This window comes from Lithobates pipiens, unplaced genomic scaffold (assembly GCF_037356315.1).
Source record: "Lithobates pipiens isolate NorthernLeopardFrog02 unplaced genomic scaffold, aLitPip1_a1.2 Scaffold_23, whole genome shotgun sequence".
Lineage (NCBI taxonomy): Eukaryota > Metazoa > Chordata > Amphibia > Anura > Ranidae > Lithobates > Lithobates pipiens.
This window is the reverse complement of record NW_027507785.1, coordinates 337058340-337083227: the sequence shown is the minus strand read 5'-3', so window position 1 is coordinate 337083227 and position 24888 is coordinate 337058340. Positions and strand designations below refer to the sequence as shown.

The following is a 24888-nucleotide window of genomic DNA, read 5'->3' as shown; positions in this document are numbered from 1 at the left end:
TGTAAAAAATGTCATTTTTACACCGTTTCTTTTTTATAATGCTGTCACAAGGAAAGTGACCTGCGACAACAATAGGCAGTGACAGGTCCTCTTTATGGAGCGATCTGGTATCTAAGACCCCATATCCCTCCTCTGCACTGAGATCAAAGGCTTCTCATTTTTAGAAATGTTGCCGTTTGCTTCCGGGGGAAACCATAAGTGATGAAAGCTCATTGATTCCGAGTTCCTATATCATAGAGGTGATCAGAGGCGTTTCGGTCTGTTTGTCTCTATGATTAGCCGGTGGAATTGGCAGATGTTTGATGGGGTGTGCCGGAGGGACGGGACGGCCCTATAAAGCCATGGAAGGGGCGGGAGGGGGGTTGCTGGGGGCGCGTCAGGTGCTCTTGGTGTCAGGAAAGCTTGTCAGAAGTGACTCGTGCAGATGGCAGAGGGGGGGGGGGTGAAAGAGGAGGAGAGGAGTCTCATGCAGATAGAGGAGGAGGGGGAGGAGTCTCATGCAGAAAGCAGGGGGGGGGGGATGGAAGGAGATAGAGGAGTCTCATGCACATTGCAGTGGGGGAGGGTGGAGGAGGAGGGGGAGGAGTCCCATGCAGATGGAGGGGGAGGAGTCTCATGCAGATAGAGGAGGAGCAGACAGAAATGACACTCAGTGCTCTGGACAAATACACACTATAGAGGGATGTGCTTTGTTCATGTTTTATGTCTGAGATTTACAACCAGTGTAATCCTTTTATAACCGTGCAATTGTAAAAAAAAATTAAAAAAAATAACAGCATAGGTGGATGCGACTCCACCAGCGCTCCAGAAAATGCACATGTGGCCAACGAATGCCTGTGGTCGAGCAATGATTTGACCGCTCAGATCTCAGGCAAATGCAGCAGTCTGGGTGGATCATTCAGTGACCAAAGCAAGTAGGAGCCAGGCTTCTCTCCAATCATATCTGTGTTACTAGTCTGGAAGGCTGCTATTGGATAGGGAAGGGGAGGAGCGGTGGTGTGCGCCATTGTAGAGTATAGTCTGGAATTGGATGGTGTTACTATGGAGACCGCAGGAGAGGTGTTGAGGGCAGGATGCTTGATCTGCAGCAAGAATAGAACATTGGGGTCCACAAATATGTAGCAAATGATGTAGGTATGTGCACCATTTTTTATTTATTCATTCTCTCATCTCTTTAATGTCCAGGCCCTGATCACGGGTTCATTCTAAAGTATTTTATATATTCCTTACAAGCAACAAATTAACTTTAAAGCCCTCGCTAAGCTCTGTAGCCACTGTGGAGGAATTCACCCTCAAGGTTTACAGCAGAAGCCCTGAAGTTATTCATGTCCGTTCTTTCTGCAGCTCAGCTTATCCCCTCTCAGCCACCCCCCCCCGTTCCAGCAGTGGCTCCTGGGCTCGGCCTCCCCCATGTCCCAGCAGTGGCTCCTGGGCTCGGCCTCCCCCCTGTCCCAGCAGTGGCTCCTGGGCTCGGCCTCCCCCCTGTCCCAGCAGTGGCTCCTGGGCTCGGCCTCCCCCATGTCCCAGCAGTGGCTCCTGGGCTCGGCCTCCCCCCTGTCCCAGCAGTGGCTCCTGGGCTCGGCCTCCCCCCTGTCCCAGCAGTGGCTCCTGGGCTCGGCCTCCCCCATGTCCCAGCAGTGGCTCCTGGGCTCGGCCTCCCCCCTGTCCCAGCAGTGGCTCCTGGGCTCGGCCTCCCCCCTGTCCCAGCAGTGGCTCCTGGGCTCGGCCTCCCCCCCTGTCCCAGCAGTGGCTACTGGGCTCGGCCTCCCCCCCCTGTCCCAGCAGTGGCTCCTGGGCTCGGCCTCCCCCCTGTCCCAGCAGTGGCTACTGGGCTCGGCCTCCCCCCTGTCCCAGCAGTGGCTACTGGGCTCGGCCTCCCCCCTGTCCCAGCAGTGGCTCCTGGGCTCGGCCTCCCCCCCCCTGTCCCAGCAGTGGCTACTGGGCTCGGCCTCCCCCCTGTCCCAGCAGTGGCTCCTGGGCTCGGCCTCCCCCCTGTCCCAGCAGTGGCTCCTGGGCTCGGCCTCCCCCCCCCTGTCCCAGCAGTGGCTACTGGGCTCGGCCTCCCCCCTGTCCCAGCAGTGGCTCCTGGGCTCGGCCTCCCCCCTGTCCCAGCAGTGGCTCCTGGGCTCGGGCCAGCCCCATTCCAGCAGCAGCTCAACTGCCCCCTTCATGAGCTTTGTCCATGTTTGTCTTGGACAGTAGAAGTCTGTAGACTAGTGAATCCCTGCTGGTAGCTGAGCTAAGTTTTGACTTCTGTCCTTTTGTACTTTGAGGATGAACTGCTGCAAAGTCATTGTAGCTACAGAGGTCATTGATGGCTTGTATTAAAGCTGCTCTACTCATGCTAAGACTTCAGCAATCTAATGTCACGTGGGCAGCGAGTAATAACAGGAGCCGTGCTTGAAGTTCCAGAAGTAATATAGATGATGCATTTGCTTAGTGTGCTTCTCCTAGAGCGGGGGGAGGGGCTGGGGGCGGGGCCTAAGGTGCACTATTCCAGAACTCACAGTAGTTTGTGTTTGTCTTCCAGCAGCCCCTGCCTTGGCCATGAGGATTAATGCCTCCATTCACTGCTAGAACTACAACCTAAATGGCGCAGCATGACTTTGTACCTGCTTGGCTTAACTTCTCCACACCTCAGTCCTCCAAGGTAACGCTTGTGTGTGTTTTTTTGTTGGTATTTTTCCCTTTTCGTTTTTTTTGTTTTGTTTTTGCCGCTTACTCTTTTTGAAGGATAAATGTGCATCAAACACATCTAAACCCAAAAAGCTATTGCAACTCATCAGTCCTTAGTTGTGATGGCTGCACTATATTTCGTTAGGGTTCTTTTTCTTTCTTTTTACCTGGTGATCCTGCCAGTAACACACTTCCCATCCCAGGGTGACGACACTCGCTGTGCTTTATCTGCAACTCTCTCCCTCTCCTCCTCTTCCTCCTCCCATAACATAGGGTGGTGTTTGTAGTCCAGAGAAAATAGTTGGGGAAAAATGTAACTGATAACAGTGCAGCACAGGAAGCAATAAGGACACCGGATTTCAGTGATGGATCGATAGGTGTTTTTCTGTACTGGCACACAAACAGCAAGTGTGTTCCTGGCAGGATCACCAGGTGAAACGGAGACAAAAGCCTAGTAGGCTGTAGTATATCACAGTTGGGTTTTGATACTGACATTTGCATTCTGTAACTTTTCTAAGCTATATAAAAGACATCATAACTGTACAAAAAATATTTAAAAATGGTTGTAAATTCTCTACATAAGTTGTACTTGTTTATCTGCAGTCTTCTCTACATCTATTCAAAGTGCAACATTTATAAAGCTTGTCCAAGCTGTCACAAAAAAAGGGGACAGGGAGCTGCAGTTGCACTCTGCAGAGCTCAGTGAGGAAAGATCTGAGAGAGCTGATTGGAGGGAAGGGACCCCCCCCCCCCCCCCCCAAACAGAGCTGAGGCTGTCAATCACTGGCTGTGTGCTGGAGCTCCCTCCACCATTTGTCTTTTGGTGTCAGGAAAACGTGTAACAACGTAAAAAGTGATTCAGGCTGATGGCAGAAGGAGGCAGCAGACAGAAATGACACTTGGTGCTGTGGCATGAGACAACCATACACACGATAGAGAAGACCTTGGAGGAACCCCTAGTGAAAAGTATGCGATCTCGGGGAACCCCTGAAATAACGTCATCATCTGCAGCTCATGGCACAATTATTTTTAGAAATGGTATTAAATAAAATAATAAATATTAAAACGTACCTATTTCATGTGAGACTTGTGTTTTTTTCTTTTTCTGCAGAGATTCTTCATTCAGGGTTCAAGTTAAGACTAAGGCACAGGGTGCATTACGTGGGAGCAGGGGACAGAGGACAAGGCGCATTACATGGGAGCAGGGCACAGAGGACAAGGCACATTACATGGGAGCAGGGCACAGAGGACAAGGCACATTACATGGGAGCAGGGCACAGAGGACAAGGCACATTACATGGGAGCAGGGCACAGAGGACAAGGCACATTACATGGGAGCAGGGCACAGAGGACAAGGCGCATTACATGGGAGCAGGGCACAGAGGACAAGGCGCATTACATGGGAGCAGGGCACAGAGGACAAGGCGCATTACATGGGAGCAGGGCACAGAGGACAAGGCGCATTACATGGGAGCAGGGCACAGAGGACAAGGCACATTACATGGGAGCAGGGCACAGAGGACAAGGCACATTACATGGGAGCAGGGCACAGAGGACAAGGCACATTACATTACATGGGAGCAGGGCACAGAGGACAAGGCACATTACATGGGAGCAGGGCACAGAGGACAAGGCACATTACATGGGAGCAGGGCACAGAGGACAAGGCACATTACATGGGAGCAGGGCACAGAGGACAAGGCACATTACATGGGAGCAGGGCACAGAGGACAAGGCACATTACATGGGAGCAGGGCACAGAGGACAAGGCACATTACATGGGAGCAGGGCACAGAGGACAAGGCACATTACATGGGAGCAGGGCACAGAGGACAAGGCACATTACATGGGAGCAGGGCACAGAGGACAAGGCACATTACATGGGAGCAGGGCACAGAGGACAAGGCACATTACATGGGAGCAGGGCACAGAGGACAAGGCGCATTATGTGGGAGAAGAGGACAAGGGCGCATTACGTAGGCACAGAGGACAGGGCACAGAGGGCAAGGCGCATTACGTGGGAGCAGGGCACAGAGGACAAGGCGCATTACACGGGAGCAAGGCACAGAGGGCAAGGTGCATTACATGAAAGATGGGGACAGAGGACAGGGAGCATTATGTGGGAGAAGAGGACAAGGGTGCATTACATAGGCATAGAGGACAGGGCGCATTATGTGGGAGCAGGGCATGGAGAACAGGGTGCCTTACATGGGAGCAGGACACAGAGGACAAGGAGCATTAATTAGAAACAGAGGACAGGGCGCATTACATGGGAGCAGGGTACAGAGGACAAGGCGCATTACACGGGAGCAGGGCACAGAGGACAAGGCGCATTACATGGGAGCAGGGCACAGGACAAGGCGCATTACGTGGAAGCAGGGCACAGAGGACAAGGCACATTACATGGGAGCAGGGCACAGAGGACAAGGCGCATTACATGGGAGCAGGGCACAGAGGACAAGGCACATTACATGGGAGCAGGGCACAGAGGACAAGGCACATTACATGGGAGCAGGGCACAGAGGACAAGGCACATTACATGGGAGCAGGGCACAGAGGACAAGGCACATTACATGGGAGCAGGGCACAGAGGACAAGGCACATTACATTACATGGGAGCAGGGCACAGAGGACAAGGCACATTACATTACATGGGAGCAGGGCACAGAGGACAAGGCACATTACATGGGAGCAGGGCACAGAGGACAAGGCACATTACATGGGAGCAGGGCACAGAGGACAAGGCACATTACATGGGAGCAGGGCACAGAGGACAAGGCACATTACATGGGAGCAGGGCACAGAGGACAAGGCACATTACATGGGAGCAGGGCACAGAGGACAAGGCACATTACATGGGAGCAGGGCACAGAGGACAAGGCGCATTATGTGGGAGAAGAGGACAAGGGCGCATTACGTAGGCACAGAGGACAGGGCACAGAGGGCAAGGCGCATTACGTGGGAGCAGGGCACAGAGGACAAGGCGCATTACACGGGAGCAAGGCACAGAGGGCAAGGTGCATTACATGAAAGATGGGGACAGAGGACAGGGAGCATTATGTGGGAGAAGAGGACAAGGGTGCATTACATAGGCATAGAGGACAGGGCGCATTATGTGGGAGCAGGGCATGGAGAACAGGGTGCCTTACATGGGAGCAGGACACAGAGGACAAGGAGCATTAATTAGAAACAGAGGACAGGGCGCATTACATGGGAGCAGGGTACAGAGGACAAGGCGCATTACACGGGAGCAGGGCACAGAGGACAAGGCGCATTACATGGGAGCAGGGCACAGGACAAGGCGCATTACGTGGAAGCAGGGCACAGAGGACAAGGCGCATTACGTGGAAGCAGGGCACAGAGGACAAGGCGCATTACGTGGAAGCAGGGCACAGAGGACAAGGGCGCATTACGTGGGAGCAGGGCACAGAGGACTGGGGCGCATTACGTGGGAGCAGGGCACAGAGGACAAGGGCGCATTACGTGGGAGCAGGGCACAGAGGACAAGGGCGCATTACGTGGGAGCAGGGCACAGAGGACAAGGGCGCATTACGTGGGAGCAGGGCACAGAGGACAAGGGCGCATTACGTGGGAGCAGGGCACAGAGGACAAGGCGCATTACGCGGGAGCAGGGCACAGGACAAGGTGCATTACATGGGAGCAGGGGACAAGGCGCATTATGTAGGAGCAGTGGACAGAGGACAAGGGCGCATTATGTAGGAGCAGTGGACAGAGGACAAGGGTGCATTATGTAGGAACAGAGGACAAGGGCGCATTACGTGGGAGCAGGGCACAGAGGAAAAGGCCGCATTACATAGGAGCAGGGCACAGAGGACAAGGCGCATTACACGGGAGCAAGACGCAAAGGACAAGCCGCATTACACGGGAGCAGGGCACAGAGGACAAGGCGCATTACATGGGAGCAGGGCACAGGACAAGGTGCATTATGTGGGAGCAGGGCACAGGACAAGGTGCATAATGTGGGAGCAGTGGACAGAGGACAAGGCGCATTACGTGGAAGCAGGGCACAGAGGACAAGAGCGCATTACGTGGGAGCAGGGCACAGAGGACAAGGGCGCATTACGTGGGAGCAGGGCACAGAGGACAAGGCACATTACATGGGAGCAGGGCACAGAGGACAAGGCACATTACATGGGAGCAGGGCACAGAGGACAAGGCACATTACATGGGAGCAGGGCACAGAGGACAAGGCACATTACATGGGAGCAGGGCACAGAGGACAAGGCACATTACATGGGAGCAGGGCACAGAGGACAAGGCACATTACATGGGAGCAGGGCACAGAGGACAAGGCACATTACATGGGAGCAGGGCACAGAGGACAAGGCACATTACATGGGAGCAGGGCACAGAGGACAAGGCACATTACATGGGAGCAGGGCACAGAGGACAAGGCACATTACATGGGAGCAGGGCACAGAGGACAAGGCACATTACATGGGAGCAGGGCACAGAGGACAAGGCACATTATATGGGAGCAGGGCACAGAGGACAAGGCACATTACATGGGAGCAGGTCACAGAAAACAAGGTGCATTACATGAAAGCAGGGGACAGAGGACAGGGTGCATTATGTGGGAGAAGAGGACACTGGCGCATTACGTAGGCACAGAGGACAAGGAGCATTACATGGAAGCAGAGTACAGAGGACGGTGCGTTACATGGGGGCAGGGCAAAAAGGATAAGGAGCATTATGTGAGGACAGGGTACATTACGTGGGAGCAGGGTACAGAGGACAGGACGCATTACATGGGAGCAGGGCACAGAGGACAAGGCGCATTATGTGGGAGCAGGGCACAGAGGACAAGGCGCATTATGTGGGAGCAGGGCACAGAGGACAAGGGCGCATTATGTGGGAGCAGGGCACAGAGGACAAGGCGCATTATGTGGGAGCAGGGCACAGAGGACAAGGCGCATTATGTGGGAGCAGGGCACAGAGGACAAGGGCGCATTATGTGGGAGCAGGGCACAGAGGACAAGGCGCATTATGTGGGAGCAGGGCACAGAGGACAAGGGCGCATTACGTGGGAGCAGGGCACAGAGGACAAGGGCGCATTACGTGGGAGCAGGGCACAGAGGACAAGGGCGCATTACGTGGGAGCAGGGCACAGAGGACAAGGGCGCATTACGTGGGAGCAGGGCACAGAGGACAAGGGCGCATTACGTGGGAGCAGGGCACAGAGGACAAGGGCGCATTACGTGGGAGCAGGGCACAGAGGACAAGGCGCATTACATGGGAGCAGGGCACAGGGGACAAGGCGCATTACGTAGGAGAAGAGGACAAGGGCGCATTATGTAGGAGCAGTGGACAGAGGACAAGGGCGCATTACGTGGGAGCAGGGCACAGAGGACAAGGGCGCATTACGTGGGAGCAGGGCACAGAGGACAAGGGCGCATTACGTGGGAGCAGGGCACAGAGGACAAAGGGCGCATTACGTGGGAGCAGGGCACAGAGGACAAGGGCGCATTACGTGGAAGCGGGACAGAGCGCATTATGTGGCACCAGGGCACAGAGGACAAGGCACATTACATGGGAGCAGGTCACAGAGGACAAGGTGTATTACATGGGAGCAGGGCACAGAGGACAAGGTGCATTACATGAAAGCAGGGGACAGAGGACAGGGCGCATTATGTGGGAGAAGAGGACACGGCGCATTATGTGGGAGAAGAGGACACGGGCGCATTGCGTAGGCACAGAGGACAAGGGCGCATTACATGGGAGCAGGGCACAGGACAAGGTGCATAATGTGGGAGCAGTGGCAGAGGACAAGGCGCATTACGTGGGAGCAGGGCACAGAGGACAAGGGCGCATTACGTGGGAGCAGGGCACAGAGGACAAGGGCGCATTACGTGGGAGCAGGGCACAGAGGACAAGGGCGCATTACGTGGGAGCAGGGTACAGAGGACAAGGGCGCATTACGTGGGAGCAGGGCACAGAGGACAAGGGCGCATTACGTGGGAGCAGGGCACAGAGGACAAGGGCGCATTACGTGGGAGCAGGGCACAGAGGACAAGGGCGCATTACGTGGGAGCAGGGCACAGAGGACAAGGGCGCATTACGTGGGAGCAGGGCACAGAGGACAAGGGCGCATTATGTGGGAGCAGGGCACAGAGGACAAGGCGTATTACATGGGAGCAGGGCACAGGGGACAAGGCGCATTACGTAGGAGAAGAGGACAAGGGCGCATTATGTAGGAGCAGTGGACAGAGGACAAGGGCGCATTACGTGGGAGCAGGGCACAGAGGACAAGGGCACATTACGTGGGAGCAGGGCACAGAGGACAAGGCGCATTACATGGGAGCAGGGCACAGAGGACAAGGGCGCATTACGTGGAAGCGGGACAGAGCGCATTATGTGGCACCAGGGCACAGAGGACAAGGCACATTACATGGGAGCAGGTCACAGAGGACAAGGTGTATTACATGGGAGCAGGGCACAGAGGACAAGGTGCATTACATGAAAGCAGGGGACAGAGGACACGGGCGCATTATGTGGGAGAAGAGGACACGGGCGCATTATGTGGGAGAAGAGGACACGGGCGCATTATGTAGGTACAGAGGACAAGGCGCATTACATGGAAGCAGAGTACAGAGGACGGTGAGTTACATGGGGGCAGGGCACAGAGGACAAGGAGCATTATGTGAGGACAGGGCACATTACGTGGCAGCAGGGCACAGAGGACAGGGTGCATTACGTGGGAGCAGGGCACAGAGGACAGGGTGCATTACGTGGGAGCAGGGCACAAAGGACAAGGCGCATTACATGGGAGCACCGCTCAGAGGACAAGGCACATTATGTGGGAGCAGGGCACAGGACAAGGTGCATAATGTGGGAGCAGTGGACAGAGGACAAGGTGCATTACGTGGGAGCAGGGCACAGAGGACAAGGGCGCATTACGTGGGAGCAGGGCACAGGACAAGGAGCATTACATGGGAGCAGGGCACAGGGGACAAGGCGCATTACGTAGGAGAAGAGGACAAGGGTGCATTATGTAGGAGCAGTGGACAGAGGACAAGGGCGCATTACGTGGGAGCAGGGCACAGAGGACAAGGTCGCATTACGTGGGAGCAGGGCACAGAGGACAAGGTCGCATTACGTGGGAGCAGGGCACAGAGGACAAGGTCGCATTACGTGGGAGCAGGGCACAGAGGACAAGGAGCATTACATGGGAGCAGGGCACAGGGGACAAGGCGCATTACGTAGGAGAAGAGGACAAGAGCGCATTATGTAGGAGCAGTGGACAGAGGACAAGGGCGCATTACGTGGGAGCAGGGCACAGAGGACAAGGTCGCATTACGTGGGAGCAGGGCACAGAGGACAAGGTCGCATTACGTGGGAGCAGGGCACAGAGGACAAGGGCGCATTACGTGGGAGCAGGGCACAGAGGACAAGGGCGCATTACGTGGAAGCAGGGCACAGAGGACAAGGGCGCATTACGTGGGAGCAGGGCACAGAGGACAAGGGCGCATTACGTGGGAGCAGGGCACAGAGGACAAGGAGCATTACATGGGAGCAGGGCACAGGGGACAAGGCGCATTACGTAGGAGAAGAGGACAAGAGCGCATTATGTAGGAGCAGTGGACAGAGGACAAGGGCACATTACGTGGGAGCAGGGCACAGAGGACAAGGCGCATTACGCGGGAGCAGGGGACGGAGGACAAGGCGTATTACGCGGGAGCAGGGGACAGAGGACAAGGCGTATTACGTGGGAGCAGGGCACAGAGGATAAGGTGCATTACGTGGGAGCAGGGCACAGAGGACAAGGCATATTACATGGGAGCAGGGCACAGAGGACAAGGTGCATTACGTGGGAGCAGGGCACAGGGGACAAGGCGCATTACGTAGGAGAAGAGGACAAGAGCGCATTATGTAGGAGCAGTGGACAGAGGACAAGGGCGCATTACGTGGGAGCAGGGCACAGAGGACAAGGCGCATTACGCGGGAGCAGGGCACAGAGGACAAGGTGCATTACGTGGGAGCAGGGCACAGAGGACAAGGCGTATTACGTGGGAGCAGGGCACAGAGGACAAGGCCTATTACGTGGGAGCAGGGCACAGAGGACAAGGCGTATTACGTGGGAGCAGGGCACAGAGGACAAGGTGCATTACGTGGGAGCAGGGCACAGAGGACAAGGCGTATTACATGGGAGCAGGGCACAGAGGACAAGGTGCATTACGTGGGAGCAGGGCACAGAGGACAAGGCGCATTATGTGGGAGCAGGGGACAGAGGACAAGGCACATTACATGGGAGCAGGGCACAGAGGACAAGGTGCATTACATGAAAGCAGGGGACAGAGGACAGGGCGCATTATGTGGGAGAAGAGGACACGGGCGCATTACGTAGGCACAGAGGACAAGGCGCATTACATGGAAGCAGAGTACAGAGGACGGTGAGTTACATGGGGGCAGGGCACAGAGGACAAGGAGCATTATGTGAGGACAGGGCACATTACGTGGCAGCAGGGCACAGAGGACAGGGTGCATTACGTGGGAGCAGGGCACAAAGGACAAGGCGCATTACATGGGAGCACCGCTCAGAGGACAAGGCACATTATGTGGGAGCAGGGCACAGGACAAGGTGCATAATGTGAGAGCAGTGGACAGAGGACAAGGTGCATTACGTGGGAGCAGGGTACAGAGGACAAGGGCGCATTACGTGGGAGCATGGCACAGAGGACAAGGAGCATTACATGGGAGCAGGGCACAGGGGACAAGGCGCATTACGTAGGAGAAGAGGACAAGAGCGCATTATGTAGGAGCAGTGGACAGAGGACAAGGTCGCATTACGTGGGAGCAGGGCACAGAGGACAAGGGCGCATTACGTGGGAGCAGGGCACAGAGGACAAGGGCGCATTACGTGGGAGCAGGGCACAGAGGATAAGGGCACATTACGTGGAAGCAGGGCACAGAGGACAAGGCGCATTACGCGGGAGCAGGGGTCAGAGGACAAGGCGCATTACGCGGGAGCAGGGGTCAGAGGACAAGGCGCATTACGCGGGAGCAGGGGACAGAGGACAAGGCGCATTACGCGGGAGCAGGGGACAGAGGATAAGGCGTATTACGCGGGAGCAGGGGACAGAGGATAAGGCGTATTGCGCGGGAGCAGGGGACAGAGGATAAGGCGTATTGCGCGGGAGCAGGGGACAGAGGACAAGGCGTATTACGTGGGAGCAGGGCACAGAGGACAAGGTGCATTACGTGGGAGCAGGGCACAGAGGACAAGGTGCATTACGTGGGAGCAGGGCACAGAGGACAAGGTGCATTACGTGGGAGCAGGGCACAGAGGACAAGGTGCATTATGTGGGAGCAGGGGACAGAGGACAAGGCACATTACATGGGAGCAGAGGACAAAGCACATTACGTGGAAGCAGGGGACAGGGCGTATTACATGGGAGCAGGGCACAGTGGGCAAGGCGCATTACGTGGGAGCAATGGGCAGAGGACAAGGTGTATTACGTGGGAGCAGGGCACAGTGGACATGGCGCATTACGTGGGAGCAGGGGACAGTACATGAGGGGGGAGCAAGGGAAAGGGCACAGGGCACATTAGGTGGGAGCAGGGGACAGAGTGCAGGGTGAATTACATGGGAGCAGGGCACAGTACGTGGTACAGGGGACTGTTGGGCACATTGTGGGTGACACAGCTGGGCACACTTCAGTACCGGCTTTCTTCTTCTACTGGCTTGAGAGGTGTCTTTCATAAGTCCTCCAGTGGTGCGATGCTCCCCAAACCCCCCCCCCCCCCCCCCCAGATGGGGAGAAGGGGCCAGCGGGGGAACATTCCTCTACAGCCAATAATATGCTGGCCGCTTTCCTGCCCATCTCTGCATGTGTCCGTGCACGATTCTACTTGTTCAGTTCTCTGCGAGACAAATCTGCCCTTCAGGTGCTGCATGAACTCTGTACAGAAAGTACCCATTTGAATATTGCCACTGTGTGTTTTTAGGGTTCAGTCACAGTACACCCATGTGAAGCGGCCGGTCTTCCTCCAAGCAGGATACATGGCTGTTTTGTGCAGGCAGAGGGTTTGGTCACGGTATATGAGTGATGCATCTATAAATATGAAGTGAGGGGTATTTGTAGCGCGTCTGACCCGGTCTCCTTTTTGCTGTAGTCCTCTGCAGGCGTTGAGAAACATGGCGAGCATCTTCCCCGGGGCGAGGGTCGTCTGGGGGTGAGTCGCAGAAGACACAACTCTTCCGATGGCTTCTTCAACAATGGACCCCTCCGCACCACAGGCGGTGAGTGAGTGTATCGAGGTCCCTCTGTGATTGGGTGGATGCTTCCCTCTGATTGGGTGCACTGCATGAATGTGTGAATTAGAAATTGGCAGGTTTTATTTATTTATTTTCTTGTACACTTCATGCCTTGTCATCATCTTACTTTGGAGCTGATTTATGAAATCTGGAGCAATGTGGATTTGCTTAAACCATTTGTGACCCACTAACGACATTTACTGCTAGCGGACGGCACAAGAAGGTGGCGCAACATGCAGATATGTTGTAATGCACGCCAATGGATGTCCGCCGACAACCGATGATCGGCGGGAACACAGGAGGGAGCTCTGCCTATGTAAACAAAGCAGAGCTCTGTTCTGTCAACAGGGATGTGGTGGATTTTTTCCCCGCAAAGCACATTTCTTAATGAAAAGCACCCCCCCCCCCCTCCCCCCCATAGTACACATAAGCACTGGTTAGGCACACATTTTATCCTTTTCATTACCCCCTAGATATTTAACCCCTTTCCAGCCAGTGCCTTCCGGAGGGTAAGTGCTTGAATCGTTTTTATATATATACACACACACTGTCACCAGTGGAGTACAGCGTCATTGTATAACTGGTGTGGTGGTGATCAGAGATACTGACTGGTGATGACAGTGGGGTTTTTTTTTTTTGGTCATAGTTCATTGTCACCATAGAGAGGGGGTGGGATTTGATCAGGGTTTTTTTTTTTTCTTTTTACACTGTTATTGCTTATACAATGATCAACTTGCTTATGGTTATGATCTGTGATTGGCTACAGCTAATCACATGGTACAGGTAGCCATAGTCAATTGAGGCAATCACAGATCAGAACTGTAAGCAAGCTGTTCATGAATGTATCTCTACCTTTCGGCTGAAAGCTGTGGAGACTTGGAGGAGCCTCTCTGAGGAAATCGCAATGGCAATTTCACAACTACCGACACATAAGACTCCAGGCTTCGGCGGCTTCCCTGCTGAGTGCTATTCCCAGTTTCAACGCTTAATATGCCCCTTTCTTTATCTTGCATCACGGGACACAGAGCAATATTCATAACTATCTGGGTTATACGCTACCTTTAGGTGATTGGACACGGGCAACCAATAGAAAGAAGGTTCCTCCCATATAACCCCTCCCATACGGGAATTACCTCCGTTTTTTCACCAGTGTCTTGAAGGTGATGGTCATGGCTGTTGAAGCTCTTCAAATTCTTCAATAATGTCAACTGGGACAAATCTAATCTTTTCCCTTTTGGATCCTGATGCAACTTTGCAGATTGACCCGGACTCCAGATTACAGGTGGTGTTCCCCTTTAGATACCTGGGGGTTATAGTGGTTACCCTTGTCCTCCTACATTGAAAACAACCTGTGTCCCCTACTGACCCAGCTATAAATACAGACTAAGCAGTGGATGGACTACCACTAGACCTAATGGAAATGATTTATCTACCTAAGCTGTTATATGTTCTAGCTAGGGATGAGCTTTGATTTCGACTCGAACATTGCCTGTTCAGCGAACAGTGAACAATTTGGGCTTTTTGCGGCAAATTCGAAAAGCCGCAACACCCTGTACAAGTCTATGGGAGAAATCTAAAGTGCTAATTTTAAAAGCTAATATGCAAGTTACTGTCCTAAGAAGTGTTTGGGGACCTGGGTCCTGCCCCAGGGGACATGGATCAATGCAAAAAAAAGTTTTAAAAAGGGCCATTTTTTCAGGAGCAGTGATTTTAATAATGATTAAAGTGAAACAATTAAAGTGTAATATTCCTTTAAATTTCGTACCTGGGGGGGTGTCTATAGTATGCCTGTGAAGGGGCGCATGTTTCCCGTGCTTAGAACTGTCCCTGCACAAAGTGTCATTTCGCAAGGAAAAAAAGTCTTTTAAAATTACTTTGAATTGTCGGCTCAATGAGTGTTCTCTGTATTACGGAGCCGACATTTCATTCATTGAATAAAAAAAAAAAATGTAAAAAAAAAGCGTGGGGTTCCCCTAAATTTAATTATCAGGCCCTTCAGGTCTGGTATGGATATTAAGGGGAACCCCGCATCAAATTTTTTAAAAATAAATTGACATGGGGGTCCATGTTGATGGGGACAAGGGCCTCATCCCCACAACCCTGGCCGGTGGTTGTGGAGGTCTGCGGGCGGGGGGCTTATCAGAATCTGGAAGCCCCCTTTAACAAGGGGACCCCCAGATCCCGCCCCCCCCCCCCCGTTTGAAATGGTAAAGGGGTACAAAAGTACCCCTACCATTTCACAAAGAAAGTGTAAAAAATGGTTAAGACACACACTTTTGAAAAACTCCTTTATTAAAAATGTAAAAAATAAAAAAGATTCCAGCGGTGGTAATCCACTCTTGTTATCCAGCTGATCATCTCTCCGGGGTCCAGTGACGGGTGATTTTCAGTCCAGTGCTATGGGGGGTGTGCAGTTCTATGAATAACCAAAGTTTCTTTAATAATACATCACGGGACACAGAGCCATAGTAATTACTATATGGGTTATAGTCCATCTTCCGGTGATGGTCACTGGCACTCCCTAAACAGGAAGTTGCCTCCCTATATAACTCCTCCCACCTCCCTATGTAACTCCTCCCGTACCTCAGTTTTTTCACCAGTGTCTAAGGTGTTGGTCACAAGTGAATATGTGCTGAGCTCCACTGGAGCAATCCTTGCTGGAGCTAGCTATGCAGCCGGATCCATTCAAAGTGTCTTTTTGGCCAAATTGAATGGTGCCCGGGCCTCGTATCCGAAGAAACGTGGTTTTGCTTGTAAACGCTTCTCTCTTTAGAGAGCAGCACCCTGGGATCCAGTACATTTGGTATTAAGGCCATAACGTTTTACTGGCAGGGTGCTGTTGCAGGTCCAGGATTGTGGGTTACCTCTAGGTTCCCCTGCTCCTGAAGGTTTAACAGAGCCCACCATGAAGGGTGAAGATTGGGTCTGTTGGTTTACCACAGAAAACACTGCGGCAGGAAGGTAAGTGTCATGCCTATGTGTCGCCACTGGGGTCTGTATTGAGCACTCACCGCCTCATGCTGGAAACGGCGCTGTGCCAGGAGCCAAATACTTCCTCCTTTCCTCCGGCCAAAACTGCAGATCCTTCGGTAAGCAAAAGGGGGGATTTGTCTCCCCGCCTGTTGCCCCCCTATGCTGAGATTCCCCCCTTGTGGGGTACAACCACCCTGATCCCTTTTTTTTTTTTTTTTTTGGGAAGGAGATAACCCAGGGTCCTTTAGACCCTGGGCTTTTGCAAACAAAAAACAAACGCACCCCCTCCCTGCCATGCTCTCCCTAGGTCCTAGGGTTCTTGTAGTCCACTGCTTGCACGGGAAAACCTGTCTCTTTGAAAACTAGGGTGGAGCTGTAGGTAACGCGGGGGGCGGGGCTAACGGCTTTATCGTTCTCCGATGCAAGGTGCACGTGGAGGAAGCTTTTAAAAGCACACTGTGTGCTGCTGCTGGCTGTGGAGGGACACGAGAAAGAGGAGGCTTTTTTTCAGGTTTAGTGACACAGGCATTTCCTTTTGACACATTGTTACTGTTTCAGGCTGGGCATTAATAGAAGCAATATTTTGCTGGACTATAGCCTAGCAGTGTATGCATTCCCTCTGGTAGTGCCTTTGCTTTGTGCATCAGGCTATGAGTGGAAAGGGGACAAGGAACTCCTCAAAGGATTCTGAGGGATCGATTGTTTTACAACAACCTAAATCCAAGTCCAAGAAAATGTCATCCTCTGAGAGTGATGTGGCCGGTCATATTGAGCCGTCAGGGGCGACTGGTGTTGCAGCAGCGCTGGACACTTCAGCCCCTATATATATATATATATATATATATATATATATATATATCACACAGGAGGTTTTTTTTCTTCTACCATTTCTATTTTGGAACAGAAGATTGATGCTATGATCACTTTCCATAGTGGATCCAAGCGTAGCAGATCCCCATCCAGTGCTCAGGACCCTCATCCTGAGGTACAAGGGGCAGGGGATCAGGAAGGTCTTCCCATCAGGGAGACACTGATATCTCCTCCTCCGAGGATCCTAATATAGAGGGTGTAGTCTCACAGGACAGTTTGTTGGTTACACTCCCTTACTAAATTGGTTTGCTCAACCATTTTTCTGCCTGTAGCGTAGGCTCTTGATGAACCCACCTCTGGTTTGAGATCACTAAAGCCTCCCCCATGTGGGGATGCTTTTCCTATTCATTCATGGCTAAGAAAGCTGATGTATTCTGAATGGGAACACCCAGATGAGCAGTTTTTTCCTCCAAAAAAGTTTTCTACACTTTATCCTATGGAGGAGGAATTCTATAAGAAATGGGGGGGGTCCAGCAATCGATGCTGCAACCTCCTCAGTAAAGCTCACTTGCCCGGTAGACTATGCACAAATGTTAAAGGATCCAACAGATAAAAAGTTTTTGAATTTATTTTTTAAGAACAACATGTCTGGTAAGTTCAGTAGCACAGCCGGTTCTTGCGGCAATTGGTGTGTCTCAGTCCTTAAAGGACCAGTTTGTAGAGATACTTAAGATTATTCCTGATCAGCAGGCCCAGCAATGGGCTGGCGTATCAGATACACCATGTTTTATGGTGGATGCTATGAAGGATTCTATTATTCAAGCCTCACTGCTTATGCTAGGACTAGTGCAGAAACGCAGAGTCCTATGGTTGAAAAGTTGGTCAGTCGAAGCACCGTGTAAGAAGCTCTTGGCCAGTTTCCCATTTCATCGTGCATGATTATTTGGAGACGATTTAGATAAATATATCCAAAGAATTTCTAATGGGAAAAGTTCTTTTACCAGTAAAAAAGACATTTAAGCATTTCTTCTTTAAATGTGCATTTTCTCCAGTGCCAGGAGCATCTGCCTCTAGGCAGTCTCGACTGCCTCCACTGTGGAGCACAAGAGGAAGACCTCAGGGGCAGTCCCAGGGTCAAAAGAGGATTTGGGGCAGAAAGCCAGCAAAACAAAATACTAAAGCCTCCTTATGAAGGGACGCCCCCGCTCACTCGGGTGGGGGGAAGGCTTCTGCAAATTTCAAAGATATGACAGGAACAATGTCAAGACAGATGGGTGGCTTCCTCAATTTCTCAAGGTTACAGACTAGAGTTCCTAGAATTCCCATCTCCTCATTTTCTAAGATCAAATAATCCCAGAGAAAATTAAGTCTTTCTAGCTCTGGATCATCTCTCATCCCAGGAGGTGATATCAGAGGTTCCCACAGAGGAACAAGGTTCAGGATTTTATTCAAACCTTTTCGTGGTTCCAAAACCATTCGGGGAGGTAAGACGCATTCTAGATCTCAGAGATCTGAACCGCCACTTAAATATCTGGTCCTTTCACATGGAGTCAATCCAATCAGTTGTCTCCATTTTGCAAGGAGGGGAATTTTTGGCATCGATCAATATTAAGGATGCATATCTCCACGTGACGATATTTCCCGCTCAGCAGAAATTTCTACGTTTCGAGATAGAAAATAGTCTTTTTTTTTATTATTATTTTTTTTACATTAAACATAGGTTTTTATTAAACATACGGTGCATACATTATATATTGACGTCATATACATACTCAAAGAAGATTTTGCATTGCATAGTTCAGATAAGTTATGATGAGTTCTATAAAAGCATATATTACAATAAATGGAGCATCACATTCAACTGTACATGGCATAGTAGTTGCTTCAATTTACTGTGATTTTGCTACGCTACACACAGGTATCAGACTCTTGTAACCAGAGATCCCATATCTTATTGTACTTATCGGGGCAGCCTCTGTTAATGTATATACGTTTTTTGTACGGTAAAGTAGTATTCACTTCAAGTTTCCACTCTACCATCCTTGGGGGTGATTGTCTCATCCATTTTTTTGGCTATTATTTTGCTAGATGAGAATAGTGTCTCATGCAGAAAGATTTTGGTGTACTTGTCAATGGTATCAGGAAGGATTCAAAGGAGGCACTGTTTTGGGTCAAGTGCTAGGGGTGAGCCCATAGTGTCATGTAGGAATGTTACTACTTGCTTCCATAGTCCCTGGATCTTGGGACAGGCCCAAATCAGATGGAAAAAAGTGCCCGTTTCCAGTCCACACAGCAAGCACATTGTGGACTGAGTTTTTGTACCTTTCCACCCTGAGGGGTGTAAGATACACTCTGTGCAGAATATAAAGCTGTGACAAATGGTCTGACAATTTAGGGGATATTCCCCTGCATGTCTCCAACACCTCCCCCCACTCCTCATCTGTCATTGAGCCCACCTCCCTCTCCCACCTAGGTTTAATGTTATATGCAATTTTGGTAGATATGGGGGTGGAGAGCATGTTATAAAATGCCGAAATTAACTTATGGGGGTCTGTGCCCTTAATCACTGCCATGACGGCATTAGGGGCAGATCCTGGGATTGAGTCAGGAAACTGCGACTGTGTTGCATGGCGGAGTTGCAGGAATCTAAAGAACATTTAGGTTTTGGAGGGTAAATTCCTCTTTAAGCAAATCAAAGGTTTTAAGGCGTCCATCTTGTAGTATATGATGTAAATGGAACACTCCCTGTCTGGCCCATAAACTTGTGTCTTGCAGTTTGGCTAATTCGGGTAGGTGTTTGTTGTGCCACAGCGGCGTGTAATCATTATGTCGTGGGATGTCAAGTTTAGAAGAGGCTAGGTCCCATATTCTCCTCTATTGATATAATGCTGTGTGTTTATGTTCCCCTCGCTCCAACACTTGTGCACCCACTGCAATCGCACCCAGTGGGTCTTTGGTGTGCTGTGCCCACCCGGGACATAGAAGGGTTAGAAATCTCTCACTGTCTTGTCAATGTGGAATAGCTGGGATGCCACATAATACAAATTGAAATCAGGGAGAGCCATGCCTCCCAGCTCAGTTGGAATTTTAAGGGTCTGCTATGCTAGTTTGTGTCTATTGGTACCCCACACAAAAGGTTTTAACAGGGCCTCCAAAGACTTAAAGTATTTTAGGGGGAGAAATACAGGGGTATGCCATAGTACATAGAGAATCTTGGGAAGCAGGACCATTTTAATTAAATTTATGCGACCCCCCAAACCCCAAGTGGAAGCCGAGACCGAAAAATCATCATTTTTATTTTGTAGCTCTGCCATTCGGCCTAGCCACCGCACCATGTCTGTTCTCAAAGATAGCCAGGTTAAGGGCTCAGGGTATAACTGTCCTAGCCTATCTAGACGATCTGCTTTTAGTAGATCAATCAGTCTCCAGTCTAAACCAAAGTTTAATCTCAGCTGTAAGCTACTTGGAATTCCTAGGTTGGATTCTCAACTTAGAAAAATCCTCCTTAAAACCATCAAGGAGATTACAGTACTTGGGCTGGTCATAGATACCGTTCAAAAGAAGGTATTCTTACCCCAGGCAGGAGTCGGCTCCATAAAGGAACTTTCGGCTGTGCATGAAATTGTTAGGAAAGATGGTGACCTCTTTCGAGGCCGTCTCTTATGCAAAGTTTCATTCAAGACTGCTACAAAACACCATTCTGTCGGCCTGGAACAAGGTCCAGGCTTTGGACTTTCCAGTGCACTTATACCCTGAGGTGCGTCAAAGCCTCAATTGTTGGTTGATATCCAGCAACCTCCAAAAGCGGAAATTGTTTCTACCAGTATCCTGGAAAGTGGTAACACTGGATGCCAGACTTCTAGGCTGGGGAGCAGTCATGGAAGAAGCTTCTGTCCAGGGGAAGTGGTCCAAGTCAGAAAGGACCTTGTCCATCAACATTCTAGAAATTCAGGCAATGCGTCTGGCCCTAGAGTCCTGGATGCTCAGACTACCGAATTGTCCTGTCAGGATTCAATCTGGCAATGTCATGGCTGTGGCATATATATATATCGCCAGGGGGGCACGAGAAGTCATGCAGCCCAAAAAGAGGTGAATCATGTTCTATCTTTGGCAGAAAGCAACATTCCTTCAGCAATTTTCATTCCAGGGATAGAAAATTGGCAGGTGGACTAATTGAGTCGCCAATGGTTGTTTTTGGGAGAATGGTCCTTTCACCCCAACATCTTTCTGTCGATATGTTAAAGATGGGGTGTTCCGGACGTGGATCTGTTTGCGTTCAGATTCAACAACAAAGTCGACAAGTTTGTGTCAAGGACAAGGGATCCGCTAGCGTGCAGAACAGGCGTCTTGGTCTTTCCATGGGATCAGTTTTCACTGATTTATGCATTTTCTCTGGTTCTGCTGCTTCCATGCCTTCTCCACAGGGTCAAGCAGGAACGGAAAGAGGTTATTCTGGTGGCCCCAGCGTGGCTCAGAAGATCTTGGTTTGCTGAGATCATAAAGATGGCGGTAGGGGTCCCTTGGACCCTGCTGCTGTGACCAGACCTTCTCACACAAGGTCTGGTATTCCATCCTACCTTACAAACACTAAATTTAATGGTTTGGCTGTTGAAGCACACATTCTAAAGGACCCTGGGTTATCTCCTTCAGTAGTGTCTACTTTGGTTAATGCTAGAAAGCTGGCCTCCAGAGTCATTTACTATAGACTCTGGAAGGCATAGGTTTCCTTTTGTGGATCCAGGGGTTGGAAGTATGTCATAGGTAGGATCCTGGAATTCCTGCAAATGGGATTGGAAATGAAGCTGGCCTTGAGTACTATTAAGGGCCAGGTTTCGGCCTCATCAGTATTCTTTCAACAGCCTCTTGCTGCTCACTTTCTGGTAGTTATATTCAGGGGTTAACATGGATTAATCACCCCTAAATCCTTGGGATTTAAATTTTGGTCTTTACAGAAACAGCCTTTTGAGCCTATACGGGAAATTCCCTTGGTTCTTTTGACAAGTAAATCTTTTTGGTTGCCTTATCCTCTGCCAGAAGGGTTTCGGAATTGGCGGCTCTGTCTTGTAAAGAGCCATATTCGATCATACATAAGGATAAGGGGGTATTGCGGCCTCATCCTGAATTCCTACCGAAGGTGGTGACAGGTTTTCATTTGAACCAGGATATTATTCTACCTTCTTTTTCCCAGAGCCTCGATCTAGGGAAGAGAAGACACTACATTATCTTGATTTAGTGAGAGCGGCCAAGGTCTAGTTAAGGAAACCGCTGAGATTCGCAAAACAGATGTTTTGTTTGTACTGCCAGAAGGTCATAGAAGAGGACAGGTGGCATCAAAATCTACTATTTCCAAATGGATTTGTCAAGTGATTGTTCAAGCTTATGGTCTAAAGAAGAAAATTCCTCCTTTTCATGTTAAAGTGCACTCCACCAGGGCGGTTAGTGCCTCTTGGGCGGAGCATCACCAAGCCTCTATGGCTCAGATCTGCAAGGCTGCAACTTGGTCTTCAGTCCATACATTTTATCAGATTCTATCAAATCTATGTAAAAGGTCATGAGGATATTGCCTTCTTTGGGCACAGTGTACTGCAGGCTGCAGTATAAGTGCTCTAGCCTCTTAATGCCCTATCTTTTTTGTTGTCTCCCTCTCTTCAGTTGCCATTGCTATGGGACATCCCACATAGTAACTACTATGGCTCTGTGTCCCCTGATGTATGAAAAGAAACTAGGATTTTAAAACGGCTTACCTGTAAAATCCTTTTTTTTACGTACATCAACGGACACAGATCCCTCCCTTATTTGGTATACACTTATATTGCTTGGCTACAAAACTGAGGTACTCCCAGTAGTGTGAGGGGTTATCTAGGGAGTGCACTTCTTGTCTTAGGGTGTGCCGGTGTCCATCACTTGAAGGTGGTCCTATAACTCGCATAGTAACTACTAAGGCACTGTGTCCCCTGATGTACGTCAAAGAAAAGGAGTTTACAGGTAAACTCTTTTAAAAATCCTGTTTTTCCTCAGCCATGATAGGTTTAAAGAAGAAAAAGTTTTGCGAATTTAATCGCATCCCAGTGTGATTCAAAATGTGTCAGGTTCTCTTCCATTACCCAGGACCCTTAGACTGAGGAACTAGGGGCAGAAGAAGACAGATTCCCTCTTCTGAGGTGTCAAATGTGGGAGAATCAGCTGTTTCAATCTTAAAGGGGTTGTAAAGGTAAATGTTTTTTCACCTTAATGCATTCTATGCATTAAGGTGAAGAAACATCTGACAGTGTCTGCTCCCCCAGCCCCCCCCCCCCCCGTTTTACTTACCTCACCCCTCGAAAGTCCCGCGCTCGCCCCCCGCCGTCCTTTCTACCGTTCAGCCTGGCTGCTGATTGGCTGGAGTGGATGGATGGAAAGCAGCGCAGCCATTGGCTCACGCTGCTGTCAATCACATCCACTGAAGCGGAGCGCCAGGGGCGGGGCCGTGTGATACAGTGAGCGGCTATAGCCACCGGCTGTATCACGGGAGCGCGCCCGCAGATGCAGTTCGGGGCCACTCTGTGCAAAACGAGCTGCACAATGGAGGTAAGTATAACATGTTTGTTATTTAAAAAAAAAAATTCTCTTTACAATCCCTTTAAGATTGATGGTTGTTTGGGAAAATCTAAACTTCTCCCTATAAGCATATCATTTCTTTGCGCTTAAAAGCACAAAAAGCCCTCTTATATAATGCACGCCCTTCTGTCTCTCTAAGTAACACAAACAGTTGTTGGTATCACCTTGAGCTCAGTATATTCTGAGCAAAATAGCCAAGTGGTTTTTATTTATACTAAACGCATCGATCGCAAAAGAGGCTGCTGACTTCAGAATCAGCCAATCAGTCAATTATATTCATTCAAAAGAACCAATGACACGCATGCATATATTCAATGCATGCTTATTCTGGCTCAGTGGGCCCTAATTTTGTATAGTTATACTATGGTTCACAAATACACTAATCTGCTTACTTAGGAGTTTAACCACTTGAGACCCGCGCTATAGTCAATTGACGGCTACAGCGCGGATCTCCTTTTCCGGGACTACGTCAATAGACGTAGTCCCATGTACGAGCGGCCTGCGCGCCCCCTGAGGAGCGCGCGCGGCGCGCTCTGTGATCGGCGAGTCCATGAGACTCGCCTGATCACCGATCCATGCAAGGGGTCGATCCCGACCCCTTATCACGTGATCAGCTGTCAGCCAATGACAGCTGATCATGTGATATAACGGAGCCGGTAATCGGCTATTATTCCTCCTCGCGCTGACAGCCCGAGGAGAAAAGAAAAAAGCCGATCACCGGCGGCCGTGATCGGGACATCAGTCCCGATCATGGCCAGCCCTGCTAGCGACCACCTGCCCCCTGCCAGTGCCCACCTGCCACCTGCAGTGCCCCACTTATTAAAAGTGCCCCCCGTCAGTGCCACCCAGCAGTGCCCATAGTGCCACCCAGCAGTGCCCACAGTGCCACCCAGCAGTGCCACCCAGCAGTGCCCACAATCTGCCTCAAAGGTGCTGCACCCCAGTGCCGCCCATCAGTGCCGCCCATCAGTGCCCAGCAGTGCCGCCCATCAGTGCCCAGCAGTGCCACCTATCAGTGCCCATCAGTCCCATCTATCAGTGGTACCTATCAGTGCCTATCCGTGCCACCCATCCGTGCCCATCTTTGCCCATCAGTGCCGCCTTATCGGTGCCGCCTTATCTGTGCCTATTAGTGCCGCCTTAACTATGCCTATCAGTGCCCACCAGTGCAGCCCATCAGTGCCCACCAGTGCAGCCCATCAGTGCCCACCAGTGCAGCCTATCAGTGCCTGCTAATCAGCGCACTTCAATGAAGGAGAAAAATGACCCGTTTGCATAATTTTATAACAAACTATTAAAACATGATTTTTATTTTTTTTGCATCTTTTTTGGTTTGTTTAGCAAAAAATAAAACTCCGAGCTGTAACTAAATACGACCAAAAGAAAGCTCTATTTGCGGGAAAAAAATGATAAAAATTTCATTTGGGTACAGTGTTGTATGACCGCGTAATTGTCATTCAAAGTGCATCAGCGCTGAAAGCTGAAAATTGGTCTGGGCAGGAGGGGGGTTTAAGTGCCCAGTAAGCAAGTGGTTAAATGCAGTCTCCATAGAGTGG

The 24888-nt window shown here is 50.7% G+C and overlaps 1 protein-coding gene across 5 annotated transcripts in view; it reads left to right on the top strand.

Moving 5' to 3' along the window:
* Window positions 1-24888, top strand: part of GPBP1L1 (GC-rich promoter binding protein 1 like 1) — a 120810-nt gene that overhangs the window by 74972 nt on the left and 20950 nt on the right. For 3 of the 5 annotated variants that reach the window (XM_077450816.1, XM_077450814.1, XM_077450818.1), the window contains 2 exons: window positions 2531-2650; window positions 12811-12937. In XM_077450816.1, the coding sequence (XP_077306942.1) occupies window positions 2591-2650; window positions 12811-12937 (187 nt within the window). In that variant the 5' untranslated portion in view covers window positions 2531-2590. The remainder of the gene's footprint in view (window positions 1-2530; window positions 2651-12810; window positions 12938-24888) is intronic. The other 2 variants (XM_077450817.1, XM_077450815.1) reach the window with 1 other exon arrangement.